At 37.7% G+C, this 26,234-nt stretch overlaps 1 protein-coding gene across 3 annotated transcripts in view; it reads left to right on the forward strand.

Annotated features, from left to right (window-relative positions):
* The window catches only part of Sesn1 (sestrin 1), a 94,691-nt gene that overhangs the window by 50,519 nt on the left and 17,938 nt on the right, over nt 1–26,234 (forward strand). The window contains exon 1 of one of the 3 annotated variants that reach the window (XM_020175347.2): nt 22,693–22,872. The exons of the other annotated variants lie outside the window; for them this stretch is intronic. Within the exon in view, the coding sequence (XP_020030936.1) occupies nt 22,771–22,872 (102 nt within the window). The 5' untranslated portion in view covers nt 22,693–22,770. Of the gene's footprint in view, nt 1–22,692; nt 22,873–26,234 lie in introns of those variants that run through there. 3 annotated transcript variants of the gene reach the window in all.

Below are 26,234 nucleotides of genomic sequence, written 5' to 3' on the forward strand. Positions count from 1 at the left end.
CATTTTTAACAAACTGCTGTCCAGTTCTAGAAGACCTGATCTACTCCCAAATCCATTTATGAGGGTGGAGCCCATGACCTAATTACCTAATCATCTCCCACTGGGCCCCACTACTTAGTGGTTTCAGTTGGAGCACTGGGGACCAGTCTTCCTGTACATCTAAACCATGGCAATGAGGTTTCTCCTTTATGAGGTTATTTGTTTTTTAGCTGAAGACAACGGAATTATTCTGCTTATAGAACTATAGGCATTGCTGAACCTCACGTGAATATATAAAGGAAAGACAAGTAGGTATCATTTTACCTTTCTCATCCCTGAGGAAAATTTGAAGGACAGTTGTTTTTGGGGGGTTTTGTTGTTTTGGTGGGTGGGACTGGGGTTTGAACTCAGGGCTTCACACTTGCAAAACAAGCACTCACAAAACAGATGCTTTACCTCTTGAGCCTCATCTCCAGTCCATTTTGCTCTGGTTATTTTGGGGATGGAGTCTCTTGAACTATTTCCCCAGGCTGACCTCAAACCACGATCCTCCCAATCTCAGGCCCCCAATTAGCTAGGATTACAGGTGTGAGCCACCCATTGCCCAGCCTTGAGGGACAGTTTTTATGGTTTGTTTGTTTTGGTTGTTTTAATAATAGCAATTCTGAAATTATGCAAGCAAGGAGACATTTACTCTAGCAAATTCTTTTTTAAGTTATTTAATTTTGCATATATTAATTGTACAAAGTGAGGTGGTTTTATTGTGGTATCTCTGTACAACTAAGTTTTATTTTGTTTTGATGTTTTATTGAGCCCAGGCTGACCTGGAACTTACAGTCCTTCTGCCTCAGCCTCCCAAATGCTGAGATTACAGATTTGCCTTGCTTACTCTGTCAAGTTCTATGGCCAGCCCTGATTTTACACATGGACCCCCCCAAGTTGTTAAGCAACTATATGATAAATGTATGAATGTTTTACCTCTGGTAGGTATTTTACCTCTGGTTCTCAATTTCTTCATCTATAGAATGAGAGTATTAGTATTTAGCTACTCCAAATTCCTATTTTAGCTTCACCCAATTTATAATTATTTCAGCTCTAAAATTCTGTAATTATTACATCAAATCTGAACTAGTTGCTGAATATAATTGCATTGTTTGATTCAAGACTATTTTAACATCTTGGAATACTTCAGTCATCCCGAAGAATTAAGATTGTCTTAACTATTGCAATGCAAAGATACTAATTAGCAAAGATTTGTGGTTTGTAGAACCAAATAATGTTTACTAGATGAAATAAAAGCATATCTTTTTCTGTGTTCTAAATCGCATTTAAAAGTATAAGGCGAAAAAAAGGATTTTTGGGACCCTGCCAAACAACATTCGAGCTAAGATTTTGATTTAGAAAGTATATTTTTAATAGACAATAGTAGTGGAATATTGTTATATCATCATCTTAAATAGCATGGTTCATAAGTGAGGTAACTTGTTTTTCTGGACTTATGGCCCATTGGGGAGGGAAAACTTGTGTTTATTACTTAGAATATTTTGTGCTTTTTTATGCTGTGTCAGGAATATAGAAAAAGTTACATTTTGAGCACATGTTATTGGCAGGGCCCCTATAGAAAAAAAGACATGGGAAAAATCAGTAACTTTCTTAACTGAGGTACTGAACCAAAGCCAAAGTTCTAAACATCTGTAAGCCTTTCTGTTAGTGCTGATGGCCCAGTATGCCTCTTTTCTAACTCAGATTTATGCTTGTTTTGTTATTTCACTATAATTGTTTTAAGAGCGTTTTTGTTAGGTTAGAAAGAGAGCTATAGGTCAACATGTGATACTTCACTAGTGGGGAAAAGCTGAGAATAGCAATTGAACTGGAAACAAGAAGGCTAAAATTGTAGCACTTCCTCTAGGCATTTAGCTTCAGCAGAGTTGTCTGAAAGTTAACAAGAAAAGAAACTATTGGTGAAGTGTTAAAACCACAACTTAAAAAAAATTCATAATGCCATATTAGAATATTAAGAACTACATGTCACAAACCAGTTTAGTCATTTTTAATAAATTTGCTTTCTCTCCAACTTAAGATAAAAACAAAAACAAAAAGTACCAGATCCCAGCGTCAGTACCTGGTTGCTTTTTCATTCTTCTGGAGTCATATATCACAATAGCAGTGCTGTCTTTGTATTAGACCCCCAGAAAAAGTTATGTTTAAGCTTTCTATGTCTCACAAAAGTATTACAGTTCAAAGTTAAGATGCATATTAATTGTTTGTAACTCTGAACTTACTTGCTCACTCACGCAAATCCTAAAGCTGATTTTAACTACATAGGGTTGCTGAACTCCAGAGCTGATAGCAAAAACTGATGTTCAGATTGGATATCAGCAGTGCTTCTATGAAAAATTAAAACTAAGTTTTAACCAGGAATTCCAACAATACCCCTCACTCCCCATTCTGTGCAATCTCCTCCTGCCTCAGAGTGTACTGGTAGAAGTACACTTTCATTGTACACTGATCCAATGAGAGGTAGGAATGGGTAGAAATTCTGAATGGAGGCAAGAATTGGGAAGGAATAGGGTGGGAAGTTTCTTGCAGGCTTCTTAAGGTCTTTGATTTTAGCAGTGTAAGGGGAGATATGGCAATAAGGAGGGTAGTTGCTATGCTCTAGAAAGAAATTCTAGAAGTATTCAGTAAGATTGTTCCTGTAATCCCTAAAGTATGAAGACGGTTGTGAAGGTAAAGAAGCCATTGTGAAGCATAATAAAGCCAATATGTGTTCCTCTCCTGTCTGCTTTCTCCCTTGCTTTAGTCACATCTTCGCTTTTGTCTCTGAGAGCCCTCCTCCACACCTTACTTCCTATACTAAGGCTCTTTCTACCACTGCAGATGTCATCTTTCTCATTTACACTCATTCTTCTTCCATCATTCTGGAAAACTTGGTTCTACAAAGGTGTAGAGCACAAATTCACAGAACGAAGTTCAATGTACATTTTTCAAAGAATGCCTGATTTAGGTCTCTGATATCAGGGTCTGCTTAGTCATATAATAATCCCTAACATACAGTAGACTCCAACAGAAATTTATTGAGTGAATAATAAATGAATGCTGTTTTGAGGGTAGTTCATTTTGGAGTTGAACTTCTAGGATGATGAACAAAATTAAGCTGGAGGGGGTGCGGGGGCAGGGTAGCACATGCCTGCAATCTCCATACTGCCAGCAATTGGGAGACAGAGACAGGAGGCCAGCTTGGCTATAGAGTAAATGCCAGGACATCCTGGGCTGTACTATAAGAATGTATCGAAAAGAAAGAGAAAGACAGAATAAAAGAAAAAAGAACAAAATAGACCCTAGAGTGAGTGAGGATAAAGAATGGGTTTGCAGTATGATTAGAGCTATGGCAGTAGTGGTGCAGCCAAATGAATCTGCTTGGCCCTTTTCTCTCCCTACCTCATAGAAATGAGTCAAAGGAAGTGTAGCTACAGAAGCCCAGGAGTCTGCAGTGGGCATAAGAAGAAGGGAAACAGAAAAGGACAGGCATGTATAGTGGAGGAAAAAACATGAAGAAAATAAGTGGAGCTGGGGATGGGGGTGTATCTCAGTGGGAAAGTGTTTGCTTACCATGCACAGGACCATGAGTTCAGTCCCCTGTACTGCAAAAAGAAGAGGAAAGGGAGGGAGAGAGGGAGAGAGGGAGGCAGGGAGGGAGGGAGGGGAGAAGGAAGGGAGGAAGGAGGGAAGGGAGGGAGGATGAAAGGAAGGTTCAAATTTGGATTTCACTTTTTATTATTTAACAATAGATTAGGCTAACAGTGATAGAAAAAATGAGTCCTTAGCCAGATGCAGTAGCTCACGTTTATAATCCTAACTACTCCAGAGGCAGAGATCAGGAAGATTGCAGTTTGAAGCCAGCCTAGGCAAATGGTTCACAAGACCCTATCTTGACAATACCCAACATAAATAAGGGTTGGTGGAGTGGCTCAAGTGGTAGAGTGACTGCCTAACAAGCATAAGGCTCTGAATTCAAATCCAGTACCACCAAAAAAAAAAAAGTCCTTAAGCAAGAAAGTTCATTTCTCATGTAAATGAAGACTGGTTTAGAAGCCCCATAATCATCAGGAACACAAACCTGCCCCAGCAATGTCAAGATGTGGTTTCCATCTCTAAGATAGAGCCCAAAATGGCTGTCTAAGCTCTAGCCATCACATCCTCATTTCAGACAGAGGAAGAATTTACTGGGAGGATGAGCACTTGCTTTCTCAGTTTGTTAACATTTCCTGTGCACACTCCACTTCCCTTTATATCTCATTGGCCAAAGCTTAGTAACTTAGTCACTCCTAGCTTCAAGGAAAACTAGACATTAGTCTTTATTCTAAGTGGCAAAATACCCAGCTAAAGATTTTGGGTTTTATTAACCAAGGAAGAACTATGTTAGTAATAAAAAATACCTAAAGAATTTAAGACAAACTGTTCAATATTACATTGTTTTAAAAATATAGATTCTATTGTAACAGGTAAAATTGGGCTTAATACTATGTAAAACTGTGCTTAATACTAAATTATTTACTGATACTTAATAAGTAAGACAAATAATTATACCATTACAAATAACAAATTTTTAAAAGTTCATCAATACCCAATAATTTTATCTTAAATATTATTCAAGCATAAAACACCAAAAGATGAAGTAAAATTACAGCTATTCCACAAATACTGTGCTGAAAAGTTGTGTGATTTATATTCCAAATAAGACAGGCCTGCTGGTTCAGTGTGCTACAGTAGCTTTTACTATAGTTCCCATAGCTAAGATTTTCTGACCACTTACTATTGGTGAGTCGCTGTATGTGACTGTGTGTAATCCTGTGCCTCTCAAGACCACTATTTATGGTTCCCATTGTGCACATGGGGAGGGACATAAAGGCTTAGAATATCACCTCACGGAGATTGAGGCTCTCTTCCAAATCCATTTTCCTCTTTGTCCTAGCATGCCTGTCTATGTATCTATCTTCTTATTGGTTCAATAATCTTAGGGAAAGCTAACCTCTAAATCTGTTTCCTGATCAGACACCTCTCTTTGCTTCCTCTAATTCACTCATCACGTACTAAGGAAGTCAGTGGTAGAAAAGATGGGCTATTTCCTACCCTTGCTTGGAGCTTTCAGTCTAGTAAGGGAGACTGGCTAGCCCACTGGGAATTACAGTGTCCAGAGATAACGGCTGTAGCAGGGAAATTTATCCAGGTTGTAAGCGCTCTCTAAGAGCTGACTCTGAAGCTCCAGTTTAAACTGTTGATTAGTGGAAAGAAAGAAATCATTGAACCAGAAGTCAGAACAGACCTGGGTTTGACTTGTAGCTCTGCCATCTGTACCACAAGTTTCTTCATGAGTTATGCAAAAATAATGAAATCTATCTCACAAGATTGTTATAAGAAATTGTACATACCACTCTATGTACATTAATTTGTGGATCATGAAACTATATGTATTTTGTTCCACAGTTCCTGTGTAGAACCATATTTATTAATTAATGTGAGATTTTATGATTCCTACCAAGACCTAGGATCTTGAGAATTCAGACAAATTTTTTCCTTTGTGACATATTTCTCTCTAGCTGAGGTCTTGGTTATATTTGTTCTTCTGCTGTCTCACCCATTCCTACCTCATCCTTAAACTTAATGGACAAAACCATTTTAGGCAGCTGAGAAGAAAATATTTTGAGACATGAAAAATAAGTTTAGACACACTGAAATTTCTCATTTAGCCCCCACCCCAAGTATAGTTTGCATGTGTAGGAAGGAACTGCCAATCTCCACCCTAATGCAAGTGCTGCAGACATAAGCATAGATCGTGCCTTTGTGGGCATTCACAGTCCTATAAAATGTTTCTGGTATTCTTGCTTCTTCAGAACCCATTCTTCTTAGTCTTGATTTTCAAACCTTTCCTTGGACCAGACTGTCCCATCAGGGGCTCCTAGCAATGGTCCAGTACTAGAGTTTAGTCTTGTCCAGTGCTAGAGGTTAGAGTCTAAGAGTCTCAGAGCTAGGAGTCTTGATCATGTTATTGCAGGATCAGAGGGTGGGGAATCAGAGGTAGCAGGCACATGCCCCTAAAACTCAAGTGTCTGGAAAAGCTGTGGCCAAGTTAAAAGTCCATCTTATTTTTACCCTCCATTGGTTGCAGTTGTGTGGGGGGTTAACCTAACATTTTGAAAGTTGGTTTCTTTACTATTGAGAACTTAGGTCATCTGTCAGTCTGACTATATCTAAGAACTTTACTGAAAGGATGAAGAAGCAAACCAAAATAAACTTTAATTGGGTACAAATTTATATAGGAAAATAACTTGCACATCTTTCTCACTAAGTAAAACAGAGTAGACAAACCTGCTTGCTTTTGGGGGTGGAGGGAATAAGGCATTTTGAGGAAGAAAGATGGTAGGAAGATGCCAACATTTAAGTTCAGTATTCACACTTAAGAAAAAGATTTAAGAACTATGAGAGTGGCTCAAGTGGCAGAACACTTGCCTACTAGGCACAAAGCCCTGAGTAGAAACACCAGTATCACAAAAAAAAAAAAAGAAGAAGAAGAAAGGAGGAGGGAGAGGGGGAGGGGGAAAGAAAAAAATTTAATAAAGCAAAATCAACCTTGCTTCTCAGAAGAATTATTCTGAAAAGTACAATTGGCATGAATCAAGTGCATTTAGTCTGGAGACCGATTTTTTGGGGTTCAATTATTGTGTCTGAAACTGTGGTTTCTATTATTCTTAATAGCATCCTTACTCATCAGTGGCTAGGAAAAATTTTTCTAAAACATGAAGCTTCAATAATGCATAGATATTATAGGTCTTTGAAATTCCTTATAAAATTTAGAGCCATTCTTCTTCCTTTAATGTCCCATTTGCTGCTTACATTATTGTAAATCTTCCCTAGTAAATAATTTCCTGAAGCAGAAAGAGTAGAAAAGTATCCAAAAATCATCTTCATGCACTAAAGCTCTGTTTCAAAGTAAGCTTTAAACTGTAAGAATTTTAGACTATATCAAATGAACAATTTAGACTCAAATTGACATTTAGATTTAGCAGTACTGTGGTTTGAACTCAAGCCTCGTACTTGCTACACAGGCACTCTACCACTTGAGCCATGCCCCCAGACCTATATTTAGATTTAGTACATTTAAAATGTACTCCAAGTATACAAAATTATCTTGAAACCCAGTTCAAAAATATTTTCTCTCAGGTCATCATATATACCATTGTGCAATTCCAGTACCATTTTTTCATTTCTTCAGCTATTGGTTTACTGGAAAGTTTTGGGAATTGTTTGTTTTCTGATATAAATTACCACATATCAGGAAGCTTTTTATAAAGGATCTTTGTCCAAAACACTGCTTCCATGGCCCATTCTTCTGTGCCAGGTTCTGAGATGGGGAGAACCATTTAAGCTTATGGTATGTGCTACCCAGTTTTCTATGTGGTGTCAACTAATACTGCTTCTAAAAGGTGCAAGGGAAGCAAAAATCGAGCAATGTTAGCAGTTCCCCACATTTGCCAGCTCTAGGCTGTGCAAGAAAGACCATATTACTTTTTTGCACTTGGGGTTGATGTAGTACTTGATTTAACATGCATACATGCAGATGTTCAGAAGACTTTAAGATAAGATTTGGTCCCTAAAAACAAAACACCACACCCTATAAGAGCTATACATCTTCGTCCCATTCTTCCATGCTATGTTTGGGATATGGCTTGGGTGTCCCCCAAGGGCTTACGTAATTGGAGATGGAGACTTGGTCCCCAGGGTGACAGTGTTGGAAGGGGCTGTGAAATCTTTAAGAGGTGAGGCCTAGTGACCCCTTAGCTCATTGTTAATATGTCCAAAGTTATAAAAGGAGCAAGCCTGGCCCCCATAGCACTCTCTGCTTCCTAGTTAGGAGATGTAATCTGCTGGCTCCTGCCATTTTCTATCCTCTATAAGGTGAGGCAACTAAGGAACCACCTTCTGCAGAGCCTCTGTTATGCCATTTGAACTTCTAGTTGCCAAATGTGTAAGCCAAGTAAACCTCTTTTCTTCATAAGTAGCCTGCCTCAGGGATTTCATCATAGTGATGAAAACTTGAGTAATACATTCTTCCATCAAAAAGGTTATCTGTGCTATAGAATTCTTAATAATTGTAGTAGGATGATAGGTATAATAGATATATTAAAGGTTGAATATCTTCCACTCATATTTCCATTTTCTGGAGAGAAACACTTTGGCAATAAAATATATTTGGTCTATTAAAAGCTAAAGCTAAAAGTTCTAGAAGAAAACAAGAAAAATCTTTGAGACATTGAGGCAAAGATTTCTTAGAATACAATAAGCATGATATATTAAAGAAAAATTGCTAAATTGGACCACATCAAAATTAAGAAGTTAAGATGTTCAAAAGATACCATTAAGACAATGAAAAGATAAGCTACAGATTGGAAGAAAACATGTTTGATATATATATATATCAAACAAAGTACTTGTATTCAGAATATATAAATAATAGTTAAGAACTGGTATGCCAATAATCTCAGCACTCAGGAGGCTGAGGCAGGAGGATTGAGAGTTCAAGCCCAGCATGGACTACATAGTGAGATGCTCTCTCCAAAAAAGAGAGTGTCTGGGGGTATAGCTCATTGGTAGAGCACTTGCCTAGTATGTGCAAGGACCTCAGTTTGGTCCCTGGCACGACAACCAAATGAACAAACAAAAAAAGCCAACCAATTTTTTTTAAATACCAAAACCATTGTGAAGGGGCTTGCTTGTGTTACAGCCCAGTGGTAGAATCAGTGGTAGAATGCTTGCCTAGCATGTGAAGGGTCTGATTCAATCTCCAGCACCATAGAAAAAGGAAAACAAATACAGCTGCACATATTTCTCAACATTAGCATTTGACATTTGGGGTCAGATAATTCTTTGTTGTGGGGACTGTGCATTGTAAGATGTTAGTAGCATTTCTGAACTCTCCTACTATTGTACCTCCCCATCACCCAGTTGTGAAAAGCAAAGATGTATGCAGACATTGTTAAATGTCCTCTAGGGGCAAAATCATTCCTAGTTGAGAACCATTGCAAATACTGATTAGATTAAATATTTAATTGACAATACCAAGTGTTGGTGAAAATGTGGAACAACTGGAACTCAAAGACATTGCTATTAAAAAGAATGTGAAATGGTACAATCACTTTGGAAAACAGTTTGACAGTTCTTAAAAAGTTAAACCTATGCCTGTTACATGATCTAGCCATTGTACTCTAAGCTAGGAAAGACAAAACCATTTATTCACACAAAGATATTCAGAATCCTTAATGGATGCACTATTCTGGGTAGGTGAGAATTTTACTATGAAATGAAAATCTTAGGTATGAAGAATCTGTACTGTATAGACTATTCTTTCATATTTTTAATACTTCCTTCTGGAATCATTTTGCTTCCTTCTGAACTGAAACTCTTTCAGTGAGGACGTATTAGTGGTAGACTTAGTTTTTATCCCTTAAAATGTGTTTCTTTCTTTCCTTTCACCACGTTTTTTTGTTTTGTTTTGTTTTGTTTTGTTTTTGCAGTACTGGGGTTTAAACTCAGGGTTCTATGCTTGCTAGGCAGGCATTCTACCATTTGAACCACAACTTCAGCTCTTTTTGTTCTGATTATTTTGGAGATAGGATCTTGCTTTTTGCCTAGGCAAGCCTGGATTATAATCCTCCTATTTTATGCTTTTTGTCACTGCTGGGATGACAGATGTGCACCACCACACTCAGCTTTTTCCATTAAGATAGGGTCTCAGAAACTTTTTTTGCACAGGCTAACCTCAAACTGAGATTGTTTGCTTTCTTGAAAGGTAGTCTCATATGATATAAACTCAAGAATGACCATTTTCTCTCAGTACTTTGAAGATACTGTTTCAGTTTCTTCTGGTATCCATTCTTGGAAATTAGCCTGTCAGTTTAGTTTTTCCATTGTAGTCAGTATGGCTTTTCTCTGTGCTAGACTTTAAGATCTTCCCTTTTTCTTAAAAATTTTCAGTTTTACTCTAGGTCGAGATGCAAATTTCATTCTAGTTATCCTGCATGGGATACATTGTGCTATCTTTAATCAGTTCTAGAAAATTTTAAATATCATTTCGTAGAATATTGCCTTTGTTCCATTCTATCTTCTCACCCTCCCTGTTTTTTTTTTCTTTTATTATATTTTCTGTTCTCTGCTGCATTCTGGATTATTTCTTTGGATTTACTTTGTAGTTTACTGATAATTTTCTCCAGCTATACAGAATATTCCTCTTATCCATTGAATTTTTATTATTAGTTTTTATAATAACTACATTTGACTCATTTTCAGATTCATCTGGTTATTTTTGATAGTTTCCTGTTCCTCATCTGTACTTTCCATTTCCTTTCAAAAAAATCAAAAACATATTGAACCAGTATTCTGTCTCAAATATTTCTAAGGTCTGAAGTCTTTGCAGGTCTGAATCAGGTGTTTTTAAATCCTAGGCTTTTTTCATCTGTCCCTTCCCTAGGTTGCTGCTCTAGGTTACTGGGGATCTATAAACCACCAGCCTCAGTGTTCATTACCTCCCTGGATTCCTCTCATTGCTCATTTTTTGCCTTCTGAGAACTTCCTTTACTTTGCCAGTGCCATTTTAAATTATATTTCTTTTAGAACTATTTTCCGATGTTTGGTCCAACATGATTTAAGAAGCACTCATATGCAAGTCAGCTTTTAACCTAATCTGTGCAAAAGTGGTACTGTCAGGGATGCTTAAGGCTTATGAGTGCTCATCTTTATAGTAAAGGGCAAGAAAGAGCTGGGGGTGTGGCTCAAGTGGTAGAGCCCTAAGTTCAAACCCCAATACTGCCAAAAAAAGTAAAGAAAAAGAACATGGGCAGCTGCCAGTGGCTTATACCTATAATCTTAGCTATTCAGGAAGCAGAGATCAGGAAGATCACAGTTCGAAGCCAGCCTAGGCAAATACTTCTTGAGATCCTATCTTGAAAAACACCCAGCCAAAAAAAGGACTAGTGGAATGGCTCAAGTGGTAGAGTGCCTACCTAGCAAATGTGAAGCCCTGAGTTCAAAACCCCAGTACTGTAAATTTAACAATCCTTCATGTATAGATATACTTGTGTTGCAGAAACTTTTAGTAATATTTGAATGGATAATACCCAAAATTATTAATGTTTAAGAACCAAAAGAAAACATGAGCTTGTTGTAGAGTATCTCTTTCCCAAATGATGTAGTGAAACTGACTTGTTTCTTAGCATAGCCTAGTTATCTGTGACAACTGAAGATAGAGGGAAAGGATGGAGTAAGGATATCCCTTGTAAATAAAACCTAAAGCTAGTCCCCAAACATTATTTACTCTTTCCCCACTCTCTGGGAACATGTAACATACAATAAAATATTGAGGGGAAAATACACATACATTTTGACAGCATCCTGTAGTTATTAGCAAACTTCCTATGTTTTAAAGTGTGTGGTGGGTTTAGGAGATAATTGATAAAAATGACAAATCAAATTGATCGATAATTTTTTAGGAGGACCAAAATTTAAACTCAGGGCTTCACACTTGGAAAGCAGGTGCTCTATGGCTTGAGTCACACCACTAGTCCATTTTGCTCTGGTTACTTTGAAGATGGGATCTTGAGACCTATTTGCCCAGGCTAGCCTTGAACCAGTATCCTCATAACCTCAACCTCCCAAGTAGCTAGGATTGCAAGTGTGAGCCACTGATACCCAGCAAAAATTATTTTTTAGGGAACTAAAACTAGCTTTTTTGGTGGGGGAGTACAGTGCTGGGGATAGAATCCAGGCCTCACACATGCTAGGTAAGCTCTCTAGCAAGCTAGATCCCCAGCCTTAGCAAATGATTTAAATAGTACTTGAGAAAATTAAAGGTAGTTTTTTTTTTTTAATTGTTGTGCTGGGTGGGGGTACATTGTAACATTTACAAAGGTTCTTAGAGTGTATCAAATACGTCATACTTAATTTACCTCCTCCCACTGCGCTCTTTCATCCCCCTCCCCTGTAAAGGTGGTTCTTGAAGATTTTCATAGAAAATATTGGAAATTTCTTTCAAATACTTTATAAAAGCAAAATGAAGAAAATTTTTAACTATTGTTTGACAGTGTTTTTCTGTCTATATTGCAAGTAGCTGTTATCAATCTGAGTAAATCCTGAGATTTACACTAAACATTACAATTATGAAATCTGTAACTCTTTGAAAACTCTTCCTACATCCTTAGAAAAACCTTCTCTCAAAGAAGAAGGATATATATTGAGTGATCAACATAAAGAGTACACTGTGCAGTATGTTCAGTTTGCTTGATCCTGTGTTTGCTCGAAGGTTGGGTTTGTATTTAGTTGTTTGGATTTCATTGTTCATGTTTTCCCTCCCCTCCCCACCTTCTATTTGAGAAATTAAGGGTTAGGGAATTTTAAAAGAGAAGAATCTTTTCTTATAGACATTCCTATCGTTATGTTCTACTCACAGCAAGAAGGTTTATCACAAAAAATTGCATATTTTTACTTAAAATACACATATTTTAATGGTAACTGTAATGGATATAATATTGATATGCTAAACATGAAATAAATTATTGCTACATTGTTAAAATCTGAAAAAATTGTGAAGTGTTAGAGAGGAGATTTTATCTTTATCAGTTACTTTTAACCTGGACAGTATATCCAGTTTTATTACTTGTTGTGTTCTGCTGTAACACTATATAATTTAAAAAAAAAATGAAAGTTGGATCTCATTGGTATCTGAAGCAGTTGAGGCTTTACTTGTTTGTCTGCTTTGTGATTGGCTGAATGCTGTTGCTAAGCTTGTTTTTTGTTCTTAGGGAAAGTTAAAAGTTGAGGGTGACCCATTTGAACTGCATCCTGCTTCATTTGTCTCTGCTTTCCTCTTTCCCTGATCCTCCCTCCCACTCCCTTTTTTTTCTGCTATCTTTTGAAGTTGAGTTTTTTAAAATCTACCTATTTGTAAATTTAGTGTACAATATTTTAAGATTCTAAAGATTTATATATATTAGTGGTACACAAATTAAAACACTATAGCTTAAAATAGTAATTTTTGAAAGATGGTTGAATTTTTGAAAGTTGAACTTACTGAGATAAAACAAGGTCTAAATTGTAGAGAGCAAATACTTTTTTTAAAAAAAACTATTATAAGCACTAAAGGATGTCTGTGTATCAATAATATCTTGTTAAGAACAAATCTAGAATTCTTAAATTTTTTCAGTTGAAATTTAATATGAAATATAATTTAGTAAGTAATAAGTCAAATTTTTTGTGACTTAGGATAAAGGCTATTGTTGATCATTCTGGCCTTTTTGTCACTGGAGGATAAAACTGATTGCTGGTGTTTTTCTGAGAAGGGCTAAAAAGATTGATAATCCTTTTTATAGGCCAGTTCCAGGACAGTCTAGATGAAAGTTCTATTGGAATGTGACTTTGTTTTATAATTCAGTAGGCCTTTCTGAACGGTTGTAATTCCCAGAGCCTTTTCTTTTTCAGGCTGTATTTGGCATTGAGGGGAATGAGACTTTGAACTAGATTCCTCCAGCACTCTGCTAGAACCAGTAGAAATTCCTGGAGCATTCTCTGAACCTTAAATCCTGACCCAAACCTTAGGTGAGAAACGTAGAGAGCTACAGACAGCTTGGATCTTCCAAGCTTACTGAGTTCTAAGGTAGATAGTGCATGAGATGTATTATATGTATAATACAGTTATATTCAGATACATTTAAAATTTGTCAGTATAGTCTTTACTCAAACGATATTACCAGAATTCTGGCATATATGATATCTAAAACTGGCATTTTATTCACAAATTATTTAGGCTCAAATAAAGGTAAAATAATTTTCAAATCAATTAGAACAGTAAGGTTAATTTATGTTTTAGGCAAATTGTGAGAGTAAAGGAATTGGATGGTAGTTGGATTATTCCTATATTTTCTTGTATTCATAGTGTCAAGAAAACTGGAATCACACAGAGAAGTAGTTTTTAATGAAAACTTTTTGGGGTTCTTTTTGTGGTGCAGTGGAGTCGAACCAGTACCTTGATGCATGCTGGACGAGCACTTACCATTGCGCTATACCTCAGCCCCAAAGGCTTTTAAATAGCTCCTCTTGTATTCTGTGGGCGGTCTATAGTTAAACTAATCCAGAAGCTTGAACAAAATACTTAAAAGCATTATTGATTTCAAACAACTACTTGCATTGTTTTTATCATAAATGTAAAAGTAAAGCTGGGCACTGCTGGCACATGTCTGTAATCCTAGAGGATCATGGTTCAAGGCCAGCCCAGGAAGATAGTTCAGGAGAATCCCATCTCCAAAATAACCAGGGCACAATGGACTGGAGGTGTGGCCCAAGCAGTAGAGCACCAGCTTTGCAAATGCAAAGCTCTGAGTTCAAACCCCAGTTTCACCAAAAAAAATGCCCAACACAAAACAGGGCTGGCAGAGTAGCTCAAAGGCTAGAGTGCCTGCTTAGTAATCATGAGGCCCTTAGATAAAACCCCAGTACTGACAAAAAAAAAAAAAAAAGTAATTAAATGTAAAAGGTAAGCCAGGAAGCACTAGCATTTGTAATATACCTAAAACTAAAGAATCTTGATGGGATGTGCAACTCACTCTTTTAATATTATGAAACTGACTCATGTCCTTTTAGGAGCAGGGACCTACCAAATGTGCCCGAGCCTCTCGTGGCATTTTTAACAGCAAGCAAAGTACCATCTCCTGTAGCAGTTCTCTCTACTGTGGTTTTACTCAAGCAGAAGTATACAGGCATAACTTTTTTTTTTTTTTTTTTTTTTTTTAAGAATAGAACACTATGCCTGTCCTAACACATTGGCGAAACACATTGGTAAAAATGTCCCAACAGGTGCTCACAGAGGTGGTGAAAGAAACTTTATTTAGGTTAGTAACTGAAATCTTTTTTTTTTTTCCCATGGGAATAGGAAGTTACTGAAATTCTTAGTGACAGCATATTATTAGCACAAATTAATTGACACTGTCTAATTAATTGAGTGTTGATATACATTCGTGGGTTACTTTGAAAAAGAAGGTTTACAATGTTTCATAATATCTTAAAAATACTTGTGAAAATTTGCTTCTAGGAAACATAACTTGAGGGCTGGAGGTGTAGCTCACTGATAGAGAGCTTACCTAGCATGCCCTGGGATCTATTCCTAGCACCACAAAAAAAAATCGAAAACCACTGATTATGTTATGTACAAAGAAACTAGAATAGCAAAAGAACAGATTCTAGTTAGCTTAAAGCATGTAATTCTTGATAGAAGTAGGAATAAGGTTAAAAGAGTAGAACCTCAGAGGTGAAATGAAGTTTGAGAAGTCATGAAGTTCAGTTACCCTTCATTTTGAATTGGAGGGGGAGGGACTACAACTAGAGAACTTTAGCTGATTAGGAGATTTCCAGGCTGATGGGGGGTAGGACTCCTTGGCTCCATCTTTCTTTTCCTTTCGTTTTCTTGTCTTTTTTTTTTTTTTTTTTGGCAGCATTGAGTAATAAAGCCAATTAACACTCCCTAACAGAGTCCCAAGCTCTCTGCTATCCGTATGACTTACGTGAGAGATTGTCTCCATCAGACACTACATCCCAGTCCTAAGATACTTCTTGTTCATAGAATTTAAGAAATTAAATGCATATAGTTGTCAATCTGTAAATTTTTATAAATAATGAATGACTGAATGCTAAATGTCTACATAATATCAAGATTTCTGTTGGTAAAATAATAGCATTGAGTCCATACAAAAACCTATGTCAAAATATATTTTTAAAATTAGAATTATAACAAATTAGGAAAGAGTATGCCTTTTCTAGTTTGTATCAGCTAAATAAAATTATATTTTAGTATTTCTTAATTATCAAAAAATAAAAACAAAAATTAGGAAAATCAGATTTTCTATTACTAGAATTCTGTTCAAATTTGAATTTACATGTAAAAAGCATAATTTAGGATGGTATTAGCTCTTCTTTTTTCTTGAGTGCGTTTTAGGTAAACTAGAACCCAGTAGTCATACCAAAATTAAATATTTTTATTTGTTGTAATAGAGTACTCAGAGTGTATGCACACCGTTTGGATCAAGAGGAAAATGGTTCATAGAGGTGCAGTGAGGATTTTGGAGAGAACAGAAGGGAAAGGCCATTGAAGAGCAGTTTGTTTTTAAGATTTATAACAACGTGCAGTAATTTCCAGATGTAGCCTTGTACTTGTACCCAGGTTAAAAATTTACAACCTAATAAATACCCTCTTGGAAAACAAGAGATCTCAGAAGGAGGAAAATAAAGGTTATATAAAGAATCTCAGAGGGGTTCTTGGAGCTATGCAAGCAAGCATTTGTACAGAATTCTTTCACTACTGTGTAGTGATAATCCTGAGGGAGGCAAGATAGTTGTTAGAAAAATACATAACTTGATTTTGAATTTCTTTAACATTGTCCTAGTATTTGTTTCTCTGGAATAAAAATTGTCTTTAGAGTAAATAGAGCATTAAAATGTAGTCATGTTAAGCTAATGACTTATTAGTAACCATGGCTAAAATCAATTCTTTAAAAGAAACAGAACTTGAGAGTTCAGTTCCATCAAGTCTATAGGCTCAGGATGTTTAAAATAATTAGGCTTGCTTTTAATCTCATTCAAAAAGATTTTTTAATAGTCTACCTGGATGACTCTTTGTATTTAAAATTGCAGGTTATATGTTAAACCAGTTCCTGACTTGTACTCACAAGTAGCTGCGCTATGAGAATTTTTAAAATATTTTACATATGTTCATATTTTTAAGGTATAAATAAAATCCAGCCACTTAAAACCCATTTTTAAAGTAATATGATACAGTATATATACATAGTCTGAGAAATATTTTCTACTTGTGTATGTCATGTTTAATATTTTTAGTGAGTTTATATCAGTATTTCCTTCTTTAAAGCTTTCATTAGCTCCTAAGAACATTTGCCGTAAAGTCCTACCTCAAGTTTCTCACACTTGCCTTTTTCCTGAACCTCACAGTATTCCAAATTAGACCCATTCTTATTTAACTCAACAATGATGTCAAAAAGTAATTGGCCTCTAAATACTATATTTCTGAAAGAATTCAATTTAATTTTGATATCTCAACAGACATTCTTTCCTATCATCACACCTTAGATAGCCCTGAGGCTATTTAAAGCCCAACTTGGATACAAAATGTTCTATGAATCTTGTCAAACAATGGCATGTACATGGGCAGTGTCTGACTAGTGCATACCTGCCTGACTTATGAACAAGGGATCCATAAATGCGCTGCTTGGAACCCTTATGGCTGTTATCCTGGTAGTGTAGTGGAGCGGGCACAGAAAAAAATCAAAGCAGCTTGCCAAGGAGGAGAAGGGGAAGACACTGAAAAACAGACATTGCAGAAAAGAGCTGAACTGTGGGACAGCCTGATTCACAAGCAGAGCCCATCTGCCTCTGAGGACCACAGAATGGCCCCAAAATGGCCCCAAACCTCCAAAAATGTTTGTCTGGACTGCACAAGTCTTCACTACACTATATTTGAACTTGAGTTGAGCTTTTCCTAAAAGTTTTTTAAAGGAAACATCTTTAGGGGGTTCATTCATTCAGTACATATACTACATGCTGGGCAGTAAGGCATTGGAAACACAGCAATGAACAAAAGACATAAATAGTCTGATTTTAGTAGAGCTTACATTCTATTTTATTGAGACAGACTAAATGAGGTAACAGTCACTCACAATAAATAGTATGTATTAGTTTAAGAAGCTCTCTTCCTGAAGTCCACCACTCATTCTGAGAGGAGTGGAGTTAGTGTAAGGAGTGTTCGGAAGGTTAAGGTGCTTCTTCACTCCTTAGCTTGAAGTCACCAAAGGCCTGGGAAGAGACAGAGACAAACAGAGAAAAGAAGCTCTCAAAGTCAAGATCACCCACGTGATTTCCTTTTCTCTTTCTTTTTAAAATCAGATCTCAACCTGAATAACAACAGAGAGATACATTTAAAAAATTTCTTCCTGCATTCTTTTCTTGCCCCCAGAATCAAGAACTTAAACTACTACAGAGAAAAAGAAAAGAAACAGCTTCAGCTCATGCCTATAATCCTAGCTGTTCAGGAGGCAGAGATCAGGAGGATCACCGATTGAAGCCATTTCAGGCAAATAGTTCATGAGACCCTATCTAGAAAAGGCTCAGCACAAGACACAGGGCTGGTAGAGCTCTCACATGGTAGAGCTCCTGCCAAGTAAGCATGAAGCCCTGAGTTCAAACCCTACTGCAGCTTCATGTAATGACTGCTGGACTGCTGTTTAGACTCTGACAGACCTGGATTCAAATCCAGGACTACATTTTACTACTTTATAACCTTGGACAAGTTGCCATGGTTTGTGAATTTTTCACAAATTTGTAAAATAAAAATAGGTATATCTGCTTTGTAAATGTCAAATGCTTAGTGTCCTGATCCTAGCAGCTTATACAGTACAGCCTGGAAAACCTTACCACACAATTTAACACACTGAGTCTTTGGGGTAAAAGTGACTTTCTAAATTTAAAACCACTGACACTTTTTGGAATCCTGCTTCTTTACAAGTATAAATAACGACCCATAGTTCTAAATCCCTGTGTAGAGATTTAAAACACTTCATTTCAAAAAGAAGAAACCCTAAATGAGAGGGGAGGAAAACAAAAACTGTCAACATTCTTGATTCTTTAAAGCAATATAATTCTAAAAATTGAAGAAGTGAAAAAAGGACATAGCAAATAAGAACACCTTAAAGTTCAGTACTAAAAGGATCTTAATGTACCCAAAACATGATGTTGAAAGGAAAAAAGTGCTTAGCAGACAAGCTATATATATATCAACAGGAAGATAGGAGCTGGAGAAAATTTTTGACAAAACTAGTAAGTAGAAGTAACCTTATTAACCAGCATTTATTCTAAATGAAATGTTTTAAATGACAATAGGCAGTTTTTCAAGAATGCATAAACTAAGTCGGGCATCACTGTAATCCTAGCTACTCAGGAGGCAGAGATCAGGAGGATCCCGGTTCTAAGCCAGCCCAGGCAAATAGTTCACAAGACCCTATCTCAAAAAAACCCTTCACAAAAAAGGACTGGCAGAGTGGCTCAAGGTGAAGGCCCTGAGTTCAAACCCCAGCACTGCAAAAAAAAAAAAGAATGCTTAAACCATGTAAATCCTACTCCTTTTTTTTTTTTAATGGAACTAGAGTTTAAGCTAAGGATTTATGCTTGCAAAGCAGGCACTCTACCAACTTGAGTCTCACCTCCAGCCTATTTTGCTGTGGTTATTTTGGAGATGGTCTCTCCCAAATGATTTGCCCAGGCTGGCTTTGAACCTCAGTCCTCCTGATCTCAGCCTCCCAAGTAGTTGGAATTACAGACATGAGCCACCAGTGCCCAGCTCCCACTCCTACTCAAAGTTCTTTGGTTTAAAGACTTGAAACCATTGTTAATGTTTCCTAACCATTTATTAAGTATAACTCTAATTCCAATGAATAAATGTGCAAACATATACTACTTTAACTTTTTTGGTTAGGGAGAAACTTCAAGGTTTAACATGTGGTCTGTAAAAGCATGGTTGTAACTGTTAACTTGATAACTTTTTTCTGCTAGAATATACCTATACCTATTGAGTTCAGGGAAGACAACTTGAAAACTGTCTCTTAAATGAAGCGTGATTGCCTCCCTCAAGGAACGTGATAGCCTTGTTGATTGAAGAGACGAAAACCACCTTTAACCCTAACATTTTTCTCCATTTCCATTGTTCAGACCACGCTCCTGCCTTGCCCACAGTGCCTCAATGGCCTTTCTGCCTCTTCTCCTTACCTCCAGTTTTGCCCCTTCCAATATATTTTTCTAAACCTTAGCTGAAATGCAAATCTGATGTCACTGTTGTTTAAAACTTGCAAAGACTCCTTAAGAGTGACATTCATATTCCTTAATGAAATGTGAATACTCTCCCTCCCCTTATTGCTTATCTTTTCACCTGAACTCCTTCATATTAATGGGTCTCTGCTCAAGACCCAGTGAATTTCCTTTACTTAGTGTCCCTAAAGTACCACTCTTTCATGCTTTTAGGCCTTTTGCACACATTGAATCCTTTGCTACAGACTGTCCATATTCTCCCAAATCCTCCCCTGAATTTTCTTACCAAGTCCTCACTACTAATCCTCTAAGCTCCAGCTCAGACATTTTTTCTTTCTGGAGCCTATCTTGAACCACTACTCTGAGTCTGGACTCCCCTAATATTTCATAGTTCAATGCCATGATCAAGTCATTTGTTATCACTCTGCTTTTCCACTATATATCAGCTTGTTCTTGAGGAAAAGGCATCTGAGAGGATGCTTAAGAATCGATGTGGAGGCAGTGAATCTCACCTTGATACAGCTGAGTATATTGACCAAAACACTTTTAGAGGAAAGTAAGTATGTCAGAATTACTATGACCTCTTTGATTAGATGTTAGATTCTTCCTGAAAGAAAATGTTGAAATGTTTATCTAGCAGACTTTGTAAAATAGCTGCTGGCCTATGCTGATAACTTGTTGTAAGTATCAAAGTATGGTCCGCTCTAATCACTGCTCTGTTCTGAGGACGCTTGTCTTTCCAGCACCTGGTTATTGCATGCCTATGTGTGTCCAGCACTGGACACCTTCCTGCTCAAGAAGTGAAATTTTTGGAAAAATACAAACTTTTTATTGAGAGTTGGAACAGAACCTCTCCAGAAGTGCAATCTATGCAATAATATTTGCAGGCCAATTAATACATTTGTTGGAATTCTTAGTCACTGTGTATTTATTTGGAGGTGACTTTTCTATATTGGAGAATAAAGACACTAACCCACAATACTTCTCTATGCTAGAGAGCAGAAATTAGTACTCTTTGAAGTATTTAGGTCAGTCTTTATAGAGACTATAAAGGAATCTTGACATTTAATGGCTTAAAGGTGCTCAGTAAACTACTAAATTAGAATATAAGTTAAATTGTTTTTTTCATGTAAGACAGCATAAAAAGTAGACTGATGCTTTCTTGAAAACAGGAATCCTAATTGGAGATTCCTATTCAATTTCAGTATATCTGAAATGTTTATTTACCAAGTTCTAAATACCAGTCACTACTATATGTATGCAATTTGCAGTTTTAACTTACATTTATCTTAAACTACTTTGGAGTCAGCTGAATGCATGCTTTGCCACTCATTAGGAAATAGCAAGGTGAGCACTGGAGAATTATTTTAATGTCATAAACAAGGTCATACCCTGCTAGGTAACTAAAACTATGTTGTAACTTCAGAAAATAAAAATCATAGCTCAACTCTTCTAGAACCAGAGTTGTCATTTTTCATGTACTTCATTTTTAAACTAGTTTTTATAGCTCAGAACACCACACATCAAATATGCATGTATGTTTCCAAATTACTCTATTTATGTTGGAGGATATTGCTGCAAATTGAATGACTCTCTGGGTTTTGTTTGTTTATGGCTGATTGAGCATTTTCTTATACTGCTTACTTTTGCAGCTTTACTTAGCAGAAGAGAGGTTAGAAGTCTCTGCAGCCTTTTCTTCTGTTAACCCGAAATTGCTTTGCTTGACCAATAAAAAATATTTTGGGGGTCCTTTAGTATTTTTGAAAACATTTTATAAGAACATATCTTATTTATCTGAAGGAGAAAAGTTAAAAAGTAGGCATTTTTAACCTGTGATTTTTTAAAATAAGACAGGTCAAGAACTAAAAGAATAATTTTGTCTTCTCTGAGACATTGTAACCTCTCTCCTAAGACCCAAACTTACTTTCATTTAGTCCTTGTTTGTGTCTGTCAATATTTATTGATTTAAGCTCCACTTGTTTCCTTCTATCAATATGTTCCAACATTTTTTTTCTTAACCTAAGCATCTGTTTTGAGAAAACAAGGGCAAACGTGGAAAAAGAGATCTAATTTAGCAGTGTTTTTTTCTTTTTAAAGCATAGAGCTATGAAAGGAAGGAAACTGTTGACACAATACTTGTCAGATCTGGGTTCTGAATCCAACAATATCAGTCATTTGTGCTCCTTTATAACCTGTATTCTGCCACGTTCCACATTTCAGAGAGAAATTCTTTATAATGCAGGGTGTGTTTATGAGGGAATATTAGAAATCGTAAATTCTTCGAATAAGTTGGGAAGAGAAAGACAATTCAGAGATCTCCAACCTAGGTTTATTATCTGTGTAGGAAGGTGATATAGTTTCTACATAGCTTTTCCAAAAATAAACTTTACATTGAATATAGGCCATGGTCTCCTCCTTGTTCCTGCTTTCTGCAGTCCAGGCATTGTCGGAACGGAGGAGGGGCACTTCGATAGTTTATAAAATTTAAAGAGGATTCATTTGCTCATGATGCTGTCAGGGTAGCGGTGGGGGCGGGGGACAGAGTCTCCTTTCCCTGAGGCTTCGCATCGCCGCAGCTCCGTGCACGCTCACCTCCGCGGGACCCAGGAATTAGCTCACTGCCTGGAGCTAGGTGCGCGAGCTTGTTTTCGCCTGCCAGCATCGGGCCGCCCCCCGCCGCTCGGCGCCTGGGGGCCGGACTATGCGGCACCTTGGACTAGCATTGGTGGGTGCGTCCGCCAGGGCGGTGGAGTGACAGGCGCAGGGCGGGGCCTCGAGGCTTGTTTGTCGGCGCCGCCCCGCCCCTGCGGTCCGCGCTGTCTAAAGCGCTGCAGCGCGGAGACGCGGCTTGCCTCCTCGCGTGTCCGCCGTCCCCGCACCGACATGCGCCTGGCCACCGCGGCAAACGAGGCGTATACTGCCTCACTGGCCGTCTCGGAGCTGCTGGGCTGCAAGCAGTGCGGCGGGGGCCGCGGCCAGGACGAGGTACCGGGGTAGGGGCTGGTGGGCGGAGGGGCTGAGCGGAGGCAGGTCACGTCGCCCTCTGACTTCGCACCCAACAGCACCCGAAACCGCACCCGAAGGTAGCGGGGGCCGTGCGGGCCTGCCTGCGCGCCTCGGGGAGGGGGCGGCCTGCGGGGGCGGGGGAGCCCTGGGCCGAAAATCTGCTGAGCTCAGCGGGGCAGCTGTCTCGGTCATTTAAATGGAAGTCCCCGAAGCGTAAACAGCGTTGCCTTCGCTACAAGTCTCCGCAAGTCCGCGACCCGGCAAAGCTGCAGTCTTGGGTAAAACAGCCTGTGGATTTTTCCTCTAGCGGCTTGTCCAAACAGATTGTTGAGCCGCCTCACCCCGTTGCCTCGTACTGGAGAAGGAAAACGCTTTCGAGTCAGTTGAGAGATTGTTACCTAGATTAAACATACTCTGCGAGCACTGTGACGTTATGCACCGCGTCGCCCCTGGTTTATTGAACCACCCCTGTTGTGTCTGAATTGACCCTCAGAAATAACTAATTGTAACAGTTTGTATTTTTTTCTACGTGGTTGCGAAAAGGATGCCATTTGAAAGTTACTTAATATGACATTAGCTAAAATTTGAGCTTTTAAAAGGCTTCCATTCACAAGATGATAGGAAGAAAATAGTGAAATATTGAAATTTGAATTGAAATCAGAATGCTATATTGCCTTAAAGAAATCTAAATGCGAATAATTTCTCTGTAGCTTTGCTCATTAAAATGACTCAGGTTTAGTAATTATATTTTTTATAAATGGAGTTTATATTATCAGTACACTATATTCAAAAAAACTTAACCTCAAATACTTTTTACTAGATTTAATATTCACAGATACATTACCTGCTCCTTTTCACAGATAACAGAACCACCTTTAAAGATCCTTTATAGGGTCTGGGGCTCAGTGACAGAGCACCTGCTAATTAATGGGTTTGATCCCCAGCACCAAAACAAATTTTCTTAAATAAAAATCATAGTATTGCTCTGGAAGCTTTACCAAAGAGAGGAAACAGTATTAAAAGTGTGGAATTAGCATTTACAGTCTCGGTTGTGGATCATGAGAGATCCACAACCAAATGAGAAAAGAGATCTTTTCTCATTTTGAGTAGAAAAGAGCCCCAATTATTGTTCCTGAATAGCTCTGTTATTTCTGGTGGTGGTGTTTGTGTGCAGAATACTGGTTCTTGCCCCATCTAGAATTTCTAAATATAGCCTTGTAAACCAGAAGATGAAATAGATACATGTTAGCTTGTACATTGATTATAGTGCTTTGTGGGATTGTGTTTGGGAAACCAGGGTGTTTTGTATAGGTATATTTCATTTTTAATACATCCAACACGTGGGATTATAAATTAGGAATTAGTGCTTTATAGGAAAACTAGTCACTTTACAAAAGAATTAATAGCATAATTCTCTTAAATAGCAAGTTTCCAAAATGTTTTTGAATACTTTCCAGGAATGGAACTCATGAGCAAAGTGTAGGGCACACATAAGGCCTAAGTCAGACTTCCAGCCTTTTTTCCCCAGTGCTAGGGATCAAACCACCCAGAGACTGTGCATGCAAGGCAAGTGGTCTGCTCCTGAGCCACCTCCCCAGACCAAATATGATACTTTCAAGTCAGTAGGTTTTTGTTTCATTTTTCTAAAATATAGTTTATGGAACACATAAAAAGAAGTACCTAAACGTTCCAGGTTTCTAAATACCTTAATAGTGTAACTGACAATTTTAGATGTACTAGTACATTTTGCTGTAGGAGGGATATTTCTTTGTAACACTTCTATAGCTCTTCATTTCTTTTTAAATTTTTTTGAATGTCAAAAGGCAATGGTTTTCTCAGAGAAGAGAGAGTGTGATTTGGACTTTCACTTTTTTATAACATCATTACCTGGTTGAAATGTGTTTCAAAAAGGACACAGTGCTTTTGTAAGCTTTAAAAAATAGTTTGAGACAGAATCTTTCTGTGTAGCTCAGGCTGGTGTTGAACTCTCAGTCTTCCTGCTTCAGCCTCCCAATTGCTGGGAGGTGTATGCCACCAGGCCTGGACATATTTTTTTTATCTTTGTTTTTTTTTTTTCAAATAAGATTAATATCAATGTGTAGTTATCATGTACTGAAACATGTAGATAGGCTTTTTTTTGGGGGGAGGGGTACTGGGGTTTGAACTCAGGCCCTCACGCTTGCTAGGCAGGTGCTCCACTACTTCAGCCACTCTGCGGGCCCTAGACTGGATTTTTAAAACATACACCAAGTACAGAGAGAGAAATAAAATGATTCAAATTATTTACTTATTTTTCAACTAACTTTGTTTATTATTTGCATTTGTAGCAAATCATTCTTTCACTTAAGGATATTGATATAGGTTTGTAATAACAAATTTTAAACATCTGATTAAAATGGTGTTTTTAGTACACAAACACTGCTTTCTGCCCATGTTCTAGGGTTTGAACTCAGGGTCTTGCTAGTAAAACACTACCCTTGAATCATGTCCCAGTTCTTCTCTTTTTTAACTTTTTTTTAGGTAGGGCCTTTTGCCCAGGCTGACCTATGATCCTCCCATCTCCATCTCCACAGTTGCTGGGATTACAGGCATGTATCACCACACCCAGCCCCACAGACACTGATTCATACAGTAATACAATGTATTCATAGTCTTTCTGTGGCACTGTCAGCAACCACTAAATTTTCATATTCTGAAAATTAATGTGTTAGTATTATACTCTGGTGAGGAAACATATCAAAGATCTGAAGCAATATTGTGATGGTGGAGGCTGAAGCCGTATCTTTCTAAGATAGTTATTAGCATTGTTGAGGGGAGGGGACTTTAGTCCTCATGTTATTTTTTGCAGCCACACCTTCACAGGGAACCTGTGAGGTTTGTGTTATGATTAATGTCCACATCTGCTTCTGAGGACATTTTCCTCCTAGAATCTGGATTGTCAAAATTTGTTCAGAGTCTAATTGAGTTTTTCATAACTACAGATGGAGAAATACTTGAAGTAACCTAAATAGGATGCTATGAATGTATATAGTGTGGCTTATGATCACCCCATTGAACACCCCATTGAAAGGTTTAATCTAAGACTGGCTGCTTCTTCATGAAAATTGTGAAATTCTAAGTACCCTTTCTAGATTTTAGTATCATAAAAATCTGTGCTCCTTGCTTACAGATAATAGAACTTCAGACTGCGCTGGGGGTGGAGACATACATCAAGCAGTAGTGCAACTGCCTGGCAAGCTTGAGGCCCTGGATTTAATCTCTAGTACAAAAAACAAAGCAAGCCAGTGCTAGGCTCTTGGCAAATACTTAGTGTTGCAGGGTGCTGATGGCTCACGCCTGTA

The sequence above is a fragment of the Castor canadensis genome, chromosome 1, assembly GCF_047511655.1.
Source record: "Castor canadensis chromosome 1, mCasCan1.hap1v2, whole genome shotgun sequence".
NCBI classification, from domain to species: domain Eukaryota; kingdom Metazoa; phylum Chordata; class Mammalia; order Rodentia; family Castoridae; genus Castor; species Castor canadensis.